Source organism: Corvus hawaiiensis, chromosome 17, assembly GCF_020740725.1.
Source record: "Corvus hawaiiensis isolate bCorHaw1 chromosome 17, bCorHaw1.pri.cur, whole genome shotgun sequence".
NCBI classification, from domain to species: domain Eukaryota; kingdom Metazoa; phylum Chordata; class Aves; order Passeriformes; family Corvidae; genus Corvus; species Corvus hawaiiensis.
The window spans coordinates 13,629,262-13,641,550 of NC_063229.1; the positions used below are offsets into that span (position 1 = coordinate 13,629,262).

General features: G+C 46.5%; 1 protein-coding gene across 4 annotated transcripts in view; it reads left to right on the forward strand.

Annotated features, from left to right (window-relative positions):
• PMEPA1 (prostate transmembrane protein, androgen induced 1) overlaps window positions 1-1,063 on the forward strand; it is a 39,468-nt gene extending 38,405 nt beyond the window's left edge. For 3 of the 4 annotated variants that reach the window (XM_048321782.1, XM_048321784.1, XM_048321785.1), the window contains 2 exons: window positions 64-117; window positions 274-1,063. In XM_048321782.1, coding sequence (XP_048177739.1) covers window positions 64-117; window positions 274-828 — 609 coding nt within the window. In that variant the 3' untranslated portion in view covers window positions 829-1,063. The remainder of the gene's footprint in view (window positions 1-63; window positions 118-273) is intronic. The other variant, XM_048321783.1, reaches the window with a different exon arrangement.
• Window positions 1,064-12,289: the final 11,226 nt, after the last annotated feature.

Consider the following 12,289-nt stretch of genomic DNA (forward strand, 5'->3'; position numbering starts at 1 on the left):
AGAAGGAGCTTGACTGCCCTGGCATCAGACTCACCCTGCCCTCTCTTCTCCTTTCCCATGCAGGAGGGAAGCCTGTGGCCTTCGGAAAGCACCGTGTCGGGGACCGGCATAACCGAGGTGAGGGTGCTGTGGGTCCCGCTGTCCCCCTGCCCCGCTGTCCCCCTGCCCCGCTGTCCCCCCATCCCACTGTCCCCCGCCCCGCTGTCCCCCATCCCGCTGTCCCCCGCCCCACAGCACCTCATGTCTCTCAGCCTCTTCGCTCTCTCCCTCCAGCAGCAGATCTACACCCCGCGGCCCAGCGAGCGCCTGGCAGTGCCCTCCTTCCTGCAGAGGGACCGCTTCAACCGGTTCCAGCCCACGTACCCGTACCTGCAGCACGAGATCGACCTGCCGCCCACCATCTCGCTGTCGGACGGCGAGGAACCCCCGCCCTACCAGGGACCCTGCACGCTGCAGCTGCGCGACCCCGAGCAGCAGATGGAGCTCAACAGGGAGTCCGTGCGGGCCCCCCCAAACAGAACCATCTTCGACAGTGACTTGATAGATAACTCCGTGTTCGGGGGGCCGTGCCCCCCCAGCAGTAACTCTGGCATCAGTGCCACCTGCTACGGCAGCAGTGGCAGGATGGAGGGGCCGCCACCGACCTACAGCGAGGTGATCGGCCACTACCCCGGCTCCACCTTTTACCAGCACCAGCAGAACAACAACGGGATGCCCCCCATCTTGGAGGGCAGCAGACTCCATCCCTCACAGATCAATGGCCTTGAGAGCACAACGACGACGGCGTGGAACAAAGAGAAAGAGAAACAAAAAGGGCACCCCTTTTAAAAAAAAAAAAAAAAAAGAAAAAAGAAAAAAAAATAGCAAGAAAGTAAATGAAACACTCTGCACTTCTCATTAAAAGAAAAAGGAGAGAGAGAGAGTTGAGGAAGATGAGCAAAGAGAAAAAAAAAGCCCTTCCCCATCTCTCAGTGTATAAATATTTACTTGTTATGTCTGGTCTGAATGCACAAGCCTACCAAGCTTGCAAAAACATTTCTTTATTGAGCTGTGTCTAGACATTTAAAAAGGAAAAAAAAAAAAATCATCTGTAGTCTTTTTTTTTGTTTGTTTCTAGTTGGGCTGTGTGTGAATGCTTTTTTTTTTTGTTTGATTATTTCACTTATCTTTAAAAACAAAATATTTGCACAAAAACCATTTTGTTTAAAGATCTGCAATATAAATATATAAATATATATTAAAAATAAGAGAAAGTGTATGTGTAAGGAGCAGGAGTATTTTTGTATTAGAAGAGGCCTATTCAAAAAAAAAAAAAGTTGTTTTCTGAACTAGAAGAAAAATGGCAATTTTTTGAGTGCCAACTCAAAAAGCGTGTATTACATTGTAAAAAAACAAAAAACAAAAAAAAATCAAAAGCAGGGGTTTAGAGTTATTTATATAAATGTTGAAATTTTGCACTATTTTTTAATATAAATATGTCAGTGCTTGTGTTGGTCAAAGCCTTTATCATGTCTACCATGAACCTGTTAAGGGATCTATGTGGAAGTGAAGAACAAAGTAGCTGGAAGGGGAGGAGGATCCCTGAAGTGGAGATGCCAGCCCTGGGAGGAGCGGTGAGCGAGACTGCAGCTTATGCAAATCCTTAATTTCCAGAGTCCCTGTGCGTGGCCGCCGACAGCCACGGCTTTATACATTCCCTACAAAGCAAGAGGAGTTGGTGTGTGTCTTGTTTGTCATCCGGTAGGATTTTTGGAGTAACAAGGTAAAATGAAAACTCCCTGCTTCCCACAGTCAGGAATGAATGAAGCAGGCAAAAATTACTTGATTTTTTTTTTTTCTTTTTCTTTTTTTTTTTTTTTTTTTTTTTTTTTTTTTTCTTTTTTTGGACAACCTCTAACTTTTTGGAGGGGAGGGTGGTGGGGGTTGAGAATAAACTTCTGTGTCTGAAGGAACAAAAGTGTTTTTTGGTTTATTTCTTTCCATGTTCAACTGAAGGGCCCTGTTGGAGCCAAAGCGGTGGTTGTGGAGGTCAATGTGAGGAACTGGTAACGCACCCACTGGCTGCCCTTCAGCTGGGTTTAAATGTCTCATTGAAAGGATGAGGTGGAAAGTGTGGTGGTGGTGAACATCATTTTCATTTTGTTTCAACCTCCCAAACCTCAATTTGGGATAAACGGGCGCAGCCGTGTCCCGCGGCTCTGCCGTCCCTGGTTGTCGCTATTTTTTGCGTTTGTTATCCAGCTAAAGAGGCAGCAGGTACAGTAGGTGGAAATGAATCTGCTCCTGTGTTGTATTAACTAAAGGCTACAAAAATAATGCTTAAGGCTTTAGATGCAACCCCCCCTTACCTCTTCTGGAACATCCTCTCCCCCCCCAGGTCCCGCTGCCCTCCCGCCGCGGGGTGTTGTGCGTGGTTCATTTATCTTGGTTTCGGAAGCGTTTTGTCTTGCTCTGCTCTTGTTTACATTTTCTGTCACCTCGGTGTCTGGTAGGGGCCTCACCCTCGTGGTGAATTCGTACGTGAGCGAGTGAGTGAGTGGGAAACCTGAGAGAGTGAGGGGGAGAAGGCAAAAGGGAAAAATCCCGTCGTGGGTCCCGTCTCTCCGAGCGCGAGGAAGGGTCGGTAGGGAACCACAGAGAGCGAGGATTTTACAAGGGGGTGTGATTTGATTTCCTGCAGGATGCTATCTAGTAGAGTGACATAAATGAAAGATATAAAGGCAATAACTATTGTTTTTAAGCAACTTTTTTATTACTTGAAAAAGAAAACAAACCTAACCATGAGAACGGTTTTGAAGTTCTGACCATTTGAACAATATTTATATATATTTTAAAGAAGATGATGAATAGCTGAACTTGAAGTTTGATCATTATTTTTTTGCTTTTTTTGTTATTTCTGCCTAGAAATAGTCCTGTACCTTCTCAGTACTTCAATCTGCTTTTCCACAGCTCTTGAAATCTTCATAGTTTTGCAGTCATGTAACCTAAATTTTGATGACCTAAAAAAAAAAGAAAAAAAAAAAAAGAAAAAAAAAAAACCACAAAAAAAAGTAATGCAAAGGAATAAATCTAGTTTGTCATGAAAGGTACAAAACTGACGAATTTGTACGAGGTTTTTAAAATGTATCTTTCCTTTATGTAACATGTCTATTTAGTGCCTTATTAAAGAAACAGTAACCCTCCCTTATTAGAGAGAGGGACACAAAATCATCATTAGCATTACAAGTAACCAGCGTCTGGTCTCTTGCTCCTTTGGACCTTGCATTCACTTTTCCAGTCCCTTTTTCCCGGAGCAGCTCCCTGTGCCTGGCCACGCCGGCTGCTCCCTTGGCCGCTGCTCTGCTCCGACTGTTCTTAGGGAACTTGAACATGTTTTATGCACATTATCCTACCCGGGGAGGTAGGAATTTGTGGTGGATATTGTAAATGAGATACCAACCAAAAGAGAAAGCGAAATATAATATCTACTGCCCTCTTGAGCCAAAATGCGTGAATAGTGTTGTTGGGGTTGGGTGTTTTTTTGTTTTGTTTTTTGGGGAGGGAGGGGGGGTTGTTCAGTGATCTGAACTAGTTTTGTTTGCTGTAAAAAAAATACGGTTACCTCAGCAGATTTTGGGTGGAATATGCATCACATGTTTAAAACTGAGCAGTGAGTAAAGAGGTGGTGTGGGGACCAGAGGTTGTTAAGGAACGAGATTGTCTTGTCACAGGGTGTTACCTGGCCACCAACCCCCGTGGAAAAGTCAGGGAAGTGGGCAGGGGCTGGATAGGCACAGAGGGGTAGTGGGAGAGGGTCTGAAGATGCAGTGCAATTGAACCCAGCTCTCATGCTTGAAAGTCCTCGAAATTTCAACCAATTCTCTTTCTTTTCCCCCTATTTTTTTTCCCTCCCTCCCCAATCCTCTCCCAGTGTGAGCTTTTATTTGTCTAGTGTCACCCCAAGCTCTGCAGTTGAGTGATCAGTTTGTTGAGTTCCTGGGTCCAGTTTCATTTACCTCTTTCTCTAGTTTGAGGAACTTGATGAGTGTGAAACGGGGTGGCTCATCAACACCAAATTTCTGTTGCAAATGATGCCTTTCAGCCCATCCATGCACAAACCCCAAGCTGCCACCTTTCCCTGGGCTGCTGCAGCCCCAGTGGGGAGAGCCCCAGGTCCCAGGCAGTGGGTGCAGCTCCTCAGCAGAGCTCAGTCGTTATCTTTTGTCTTTCTTCTGTCCATCCCTCTCTTTGCAGTCCTGAGAACTGTGTATTTCAAGTGCAGATACCAGATCAACTCCAAGTTCTGAATGGGTGTTTAGAGATAATGGTCTGTTCTTTTTTTTTATTACTATTATTATTATTGTTGTTATTGTTATTATTATTATTACTACTATTTAATGTTACTTTTCGCCTCGGGGTCCATTTCTTCCCAATTCCCACATCCCAAATTGCCACCAAGGCAGGGAATTTGCTTTGCACACCTTTGCTGATGCCCCGTTCCCTCTGGCCTTGGTGCAGCTCAGCGGAGAGCGGTGCTAGAGTGTCCCGCAGCTGCCAGCAGAGAGATTCAGGCCCCTTAAAAGTGATTTATTTTTAAAGAAGTACAGAAGAATCAAGGCATTGCTAATGCTTAGCAACCTCATGTCCTAGCCTGCCTTTTTGCTCGGAGTTTTAAGTCGCGTTAGCTTTAAAAGGGGTTGTTCATCTTACAGAGTTTCTTAGCTTACAGTACGGCAAACAGCATCCCTAAAGTGCCCCCAAACCTTCCTGGCCTGGAATGGGAACGTGGCTTTGTCGATCCTGGTGGGGAGGAAGGATGGGTTTCATTTGGGGCTGACACTGGTAAAACACGTGTTCCCTTCACAACCCTTGGTTCCACCGGTTTGAGGATTCAGCTTTACTAATCCAGTGTGTTGTTTCCATAAGTGTTACAAAATTCATTCTGTCTTAAGTGGGGGTCTAAGGAAATCCAATTGCTTTCTGGAGAATCACCCTTTTGTATGTGTATTGAATTATAAAATTGCACTAACTGCTATATTAAAGAATAAAGAAATAAAAGCCCAATGTTTTTCCTAAGGATTGGGAAAAGACTGAATCAGAGGTGTAGCATTAACAGTGCTAGGCCAGAAAAGAATGAATTTTAATCTCTTCTGTCTCTGTACCGCTCAGAGATTTTCTGTGTACAACACAAAGCTACAAAAAAAAAAAAAAAAACAAAAAGAAGTTTTCCAGAAACTGCGCTTCAAATTTTTGCTGTACTATAGAAGCTCATGAAGGACAACATTAAAGTCCTAATTTGCCTGCCTTATAGACACATTTCATTGTATTAATATTTTCTTAAACTTCCAGTTGCATTGTGTTGGCTTTGGAGTTTGTTATAGGCAGTCCTGTATCCTGAGTTCTGTTCAGTTTAAACTTATGTAAACTATTGACAGCACATGCAATGCAGTACTTATCTATATTTTGCTGTTTTAGTATGAATATGTACTCTGATGCCAATTTACAAAAATCTGTTGTAAACGCTTCTTGTGTACCAGTAACCGATAGTGGCAATTATATGTCATTCTAAAAGCTGCAATACTTATACAAATAAATTTTACAATACTTTGGAAAATTTGCCTTCACCTTTTGCTTTGTTACCCAAAAAAAAAACAAAAAAAAAAAAAAAAAATCAGGGTTTGTCAACACAATGTAATTTCAATTTTCCTAATTTCTTCTCGAATGTTGGAAAATGAATCTGCTCAGTTTTGGATATTTGTGTGGGTTTCCCCCTTCCTTGTTCTGAACCATGGCCCCACCTCTGTATTGCCCCCCGTGTGCTCCCCGTGGAGCTGTAGCTGGTTCCTGGTGTATTTGCATGCTCTGTGTGTGTGTGTGTGTGCGTGTACAGCTGTTTCCTTTCGAGTAGATCAGGTGGCACAGCTCTAATCCCAGAAGAAGCATTCCTGGTTTGCACCAGTGTGTCCAACCTTTCAGCGGTCCTGCCTTTCAGCCAAGAACGTCACTGTTGGTCAGAAGGTCTTAACTTGAATAACGTCAATCAACAAGAACTGCGTAGATTGACTCAAATCCTAAGCACAGAGAATTTGTGTGACTTTTTTCCTCTCTGAGACTGTGGTCAAATTGCAGTGATCACATTAAAGTCATTGAAAACTTGACTGTTTGCAGGGGGTTTTCTTTTGTGTGTCTGAAGGATGGATGTCCCGTAGATTCACCCAGACCGTGGGTTCCCTCTTGGGGCTAAGGGATGTGTAGTCATTAACCCCTGGGTTTTGCTGCCGGCTCTGCCCCAGCCCTTCTCCCTGGCTGGTCACAGGCCCCTGGCTCTGACAAACAGCTCCTCCAGCTCCTTTGGATGGGTAAGTGGCGGACACTTGGCTTTGATTTGGGCACGAGGAGCTCCTGTGGGCTTCAGCAGGATGCCGGGATGCTCTGCCTGGCCAATTATTTGCAACGCAGCCCCAGGCTGATGGTCACTTGGGAGAATATCTCTGGTAAGGAATGAAAGCAGCTTAATTGCAGCCCAGGGAGGAGAACCCCAAATCCACCCCTCCGGCTTCGATTCTGGAGCTGTGCCACTCGCCTCCCAGTTGTGGTTTGTTTTGTGGGACTCCTGGTGTTCTTTGTGCATTGCTGCTGGAAAGACAACCCGGTGTGATACAGTGCTGGAAAGAGCTGGCCTTGGCTGGAGCACTTTTCCCTGTGGTAGGAAGTCAGATGCTTTTAAGGCTGTGCCAATGCTGTGACCCCAGTGTTGGCTTGAGCAGCTCCAAACCTTCTTTCCCATCTCATGCCCAAAGAAATGCCAAAACACAAAACTTCTGAGAGCAGGCAGTGCCCCTGCCCCAACCTCAGGATCACAAATATCCAAGTGGAATACATCCATCCACCTTGCCCCAGGCATGGCGAGGCAGGGAAAGGGCGGGGTTTGGTTTGAATCACTGTTTCGAAATTACATTTTTGGAATCACAGCTGAAACCAACATCTTCCCACAGAAAAAGAGAGCTCAGCTGAAACCACATTTTCCAAAAGGGAATTTTTTTAAATGACAAAAAAAAAAAAGAAATCAAGTTCAACCAGTGCAGTGCGTGGGAATGGGCAGAGGTAGCTGTTACTAAGCTACCTTTCCATGTCTGTTGAGGAGATCTGGGGACACTGTAGCACCACTGATTGCCAAAAGATTATTTTTAAATTTCTGGGTTTTGGTCGGGTTCTTTTTTTTTTCAGCTCAAAGGAAGAAACAAATTTATGACTTTTGGGAACCATAGGTGGCAAAACCTTTGTTTTTAAACAGATTTCTGTGCTGCAAATGGAATGGGAGTTAAGAGATCAGGTTCAGATTTTCCCTGTGCTTCCAGCACCAAAGCCCTTTTTGCAGCTCTTGTGGGCCTCCATGGTAGGCTCGCTGGAAGGTGCAAATTCCAACTGCAGAGAATTTAAACTTCATAGAAGCACTTTTTTTTCTTTTTTTCTCCGTATTTTATCTGCTTGTCCTGTTCCAGCTGCTCCCCTCTGCTGCTGCCTCTCTGCCACTCTCAGTCCAGTCCATCCTGCTCCTGCTCTCCTGGCAGATGATTCATTCCTCACACTCATGCCTGTGTTTAATCTGGCTTTTGCCCGGAGGGCACGAAGCAAAACCCCTCTGGGGCTTGTTCAGCTCCAGTCCTGGTGCTCTGGAATGGTGCCACCACTGATTCCTTCCCAGGAAAGACAGGGATGGCTTAGGGTGCTTTGAGGTGGGGAAGGTGTGAAACCTGGAGTCAGCCTCTTGCTTTTTAACCTGCTCAAGCTGCATTTCCCTCAGATTGATTTATTGGAGGTTTTTTTTCTCCATGCTGGGCAGACAGAGCTCTGTCTCACCACTGAGGGAGGGGAAGCCTCGACCAGGGATAGAAACCCTGAGTAAAGTGGCTGGAAACAGATTCTCCTTTACAGCGAGAGCCGCAGTGATGGGTTTCACTGAGATTTGTTAAGAAAGCAACGTGCTCTCACAGGGATCCTGCTGTTGACTCTCCCAACTGTAATGGGAATTTACTCCAAACACTTGCTGCTATCCCTTTTTTGAAAAAAAAAAGTGTAGAAATTCCCACTGCTTTGGCATAAAACAGGACTGTGTAACAGTGTTAGTAGCTAAAGCAGAAGACCAGACAGGAGAGAAGAGGAAATAATTCCTGCCTTGGGCTTCTAGACGCGCTCAGGCTGGAAAAGTACTGCCCGAGGTTCCCTTCTTTAAGGTCTGACGGGGTCAAAACTGATTCCCCCTCCCTCTTTTCCCTGCTCAGGAGCCCTGCAGACAGCTCTCCCCTCTCCCTGGAATGCTGTGCAGGAGCACTCAGAGGCTTTGCTCAGGGAGCAGGCAGGGACAGGCAGGAAGGAATGGGCAGCTGGTCCAGGTGGGGGCTGTGTCCCAGGTGGGCACGATCTTCCCATGGCCCAGGAGGCAAATTTATGAGGGTGGGGTTTGCTCTGGGGGTTTCTCTGCTCTTCTGCTGCGTCGGAGCTATAGGAGGTTTTGCAGTCTTTCCTGACCGAGTTTCTGGAGATGCCTGGATGATGTGAAGAAAAGATAAACCCTCTGAAACAGCAGCCACCTGTTCTTGAGATGAGATTGCAATTTATGGGATTTTTAAGGGTACCCAAAAGGCTGTCCTGGAGCCGCACTCTGCAGGAGCTGTGGGTGTACTTTTTCTTCCTCTGTGGCTGAAAGCACATGGATCATGGCAGCTCCAGGGCCTCCTTCCTGTCTGCCTTCTCCCCCGGGGAACTTGTCCTGTTCCCTGAGTGAGCAGGGCTTGCTGTCTGCTGGAGATTATCCTCGTGTGCTGCCCAGCAGGTCAGGCTGGTGGTTGTACCACTTCCAAGTTTCCTGCCCATCTCTGCCCACGGAGAGCCTGTTGTCAGGTAAGATTGAAAGGTGCATAAATGAAATTCAGAGCTCTGGCTGACCAGACTGATGGCTCTGCACCAGGCAGAGGAGAGGTGACATGAAGCCCTCCATGCAGTGAGCTTGGGGTTTGCAAAGGGGAAATGGGGGAGAGCATTGACTGCAGGATTCATCAGTTGTGAGCTCCCGGTGGGTGTTTGTTCCCCCCTTGCTCAGTCCTGACTCAGTTCAAATGCACAGGGTTGCCTTGGGATTGATTGTTATCAGCAGCAATAAATCACAATCACAGCAGCCAGTGGTGAGTTTTGGATGCCAGTCAAGATGCAGCTCCTTGGAGTATTTATCTCCATGGAGGCAGAGAACCTGGACATTGAACAATTAGATCAGCGTGGCTCTGTGAAGCTGCATTTGATTAAGAGAGTAACTGCAGTACAAAGTTATTGCTGGGTGTTGCTGGGCATTGCTAAAAAGCAGCCTGGCTTTAAAAACAGAGAGACTGGGGATGGGAGTATAAAACACCTCTGTGCATCGCTCTCCAAGCAGTACCTGCACCAGGATCCCACCTTGTCCTTCCTTCTGTGGCCTTGCTGCTGCCAAGGCATAAAAGGAGAGAAGAGGCGGCTTTTGCTGCAGTGGAAGCGTGGCACAGAGGTCCTGTCTTGTTTTCTCATACTGCAGAAGCTACTGGGTGACTTCAGAGACCTTAAGATGGGAACACCTGACCCTGAGTCTCTGGGCAGGGATGGGACCGTGCCTGTATGTCCCAGGCAGCCCCTGCAGTGTCACAGGTGGGAATTCCCAGTTCTCTCTGTGTCCCCTCTGTGTTCCCAGCAAGGGATGGGCTTGGCCACAGCTCCTGCTCCAAGACAGCACCACTGAATCCACATCTCCAGTACCAGGAGCAGCCAGCTGCCTTTCTGCAAGTGGTCTTTACGGATTTCTAGTCCTTGGGCCCATTAAGGTGGGTAAGAATTAAGCACCCAAAACACTCCAGCTCTAAAACAGACAAGCAGGCATGCAGTCCTGCAAGACCAACCCCTTCAGGGTGCTTTGTGGTGTTTTGAGAAGTGTCTGCAGGTCTGGGGTGATCAGCAGAGCTGGTGTGAGCATGAGGAGGGAGCTGGGTTAGGTTTTAACTTGAGGTCAGTGCACATCAAGGGCTTTCCCAGGGAGGATGATGGGCTCCAAGCACATGCTTGCTCCAGACAATCTATTAATGTGCACACCGAGATTTTTTTCCTTGAATCTCAAACCTAGGCTCTGCAAGGTTCAGATGAGCAGAACCAGGTTAAAAAACAAATGTTGAATGACCCTGATGGGCCCCACTGCCTATCTCATCTTTATTTTTCTTTTGAGAGCTGCTGTTTCTCTCTGCTCTGCTGAGCAGATCTGTTGATTTTCTGTTCTGAGGAGGAAAGCCTGAGGTTCTCCAAGAGCCTGGCCCTGGTGCTCTGCCTCCCTGTTCCCAGGGCAGCCCTTCCGTGGGCATGGAGGTGCCTGAGCCAAATATAAGCTGTGGAGGGGAAAATAGGGGGAGTTGGAGGAGGTTGAGTGAGAGGATCTGTTTATTTTCCCTCTGATCTCTAAGCCCTGTTATGTTTTATTGCTTTACAAACAGGAGGTCTGGAACGCTTCCTTCCCTCTTGTGCCAGTGCAAGGTCAGCTGGGCGCATAATTCCTGCACTTGAAGGAAAAAATACCAACTATTTACAGTAATGTAGTAAGAGTGGCATGGAACTGGAATTCTATTTACTTTCTGCAGGCCAGGTTTTACTGTAAATGCCCAAATAAGCTATTTATATAAACAATTTCTGTGTATTTGCTCAGCGCCTGGATGCACTTCCACCCTGCTGCTGAGAATTTAGATCTGATGAGTAACCTGTGGCAGAAGAGCAACTTTGATTGCAGGAAAGGTGAAGCAGACAGGTGCTTTACGTGCAGTGGATCTCAAGGAAGGTGAGGCACCTCCAGCACACTTGCTGCCTACATCTGCAGAGGGATGTAGTCACCTATAGCCTGGCAATGCTTCAAAAGAAACCCATTTTGGGGTGCGTGGTGTTTGAGCAGCTGTGTCAGAGAACAAAGGGGCAGTACCAAGGAATGCAGCTGGGGTTCCTCATGGTGTAGAAAATCCTGCTATGAGGTAAGGCTTTAAGGAAGCAGACTAACTTACAAAAATGTGTTCAGGTTTACTCAGCTCTTCCCATTCGTCAGAACATGCCCGAGTCCTCTGTGGGGTTTCAGCTCAGAACCGAGATCTCGGACTGAGTCACGAGCAAATGTAACTGCTTGTGAGTAATTGCTGGAACCAAATGTGAGCTTCAAAAATGGGCTTTGTCTCTTCTCTAGAAGCTCTGTTTTATGGGAAAAGGCAGTGGTTTTCCTTTCATGCTCTGGCTTTTGGCTCCCCGTGTGGGTAAAAGCACAGCCACGAGTCACTGCTTCTGCCAGTGTGTGGGAGTTTGGCACCCCAGGACACTGCTCATTGCTGCTTTCTGTCTTGGTCCTCAGCTTCTGGACTGCCTTTAGGCAAATGAGACAAACTTCATCCAGCACAGGTACATGTTGCTTTTAAAGAAATGCTGCATTATCAGCCCTACACAGAGAAAAAACCCCTGAACCCTGAGGCACTGCATCCTGCTGTTCTCCATCCCCTCGTGCTCTCTCTGTGCTGTCTCTCTGCTCCTGGGTCCCTGTTAGCCCAGGACTTGACTGTGGCTTGAGGGTCAAGGTTCAGCTGCACAAACAGCCCAGTGCCCCAGCCCTGTCCCATGTGCATCCCAACATCCTCATGGCAAACCCAGGGGTGGCATTCCCACTGCTGTGATCCCCGACCTGCCTTTCCTGGATATCATAACTTTTCCTCCAGATCTGGCTGAGGTACAGGGCGACAGGCTAGAACTCGAGTGGAATCAAAATTGCATTTTAATTGTAAACATTTGTCCAGAAATTAATGTTTCTGAACTAATGTTTCTCTCTAACCAATGTGTTCAGAAACAAATGACTCTCACTAATTGATTTTCCCCTGTATAACGGGAATTGTACACGTAGAAAATCAACCATGCATAATTGAAAATCCCCCTCTTTCAGCAGGTATCCACACAATCACTCAACTGATGTGTTTGCCTGTCCTCTGGCAGATATCATCTAGGAGTCATGTGGCCGGCTGGAGGGGGCTAATTTCTCCAATTTTTGTTCTTTGTGCTGGATTAAACATTGAAAGTCACTATAAACCAGCTTCCATGTCTAATAAATTTGCTTATAGTTCCAAATGTGTACCCATGAAGGAATGTTATTGATGGCTTCCTCCATTGGAAAGGTGTATTTGATACCTTTACACCTCTGAGATCAGTAATCCCAGTACATAAAACAGTTTTGAACAACTTCCAGGAGCCTTTTAGCAGCTGATCGATGGCTCCTCCGCAG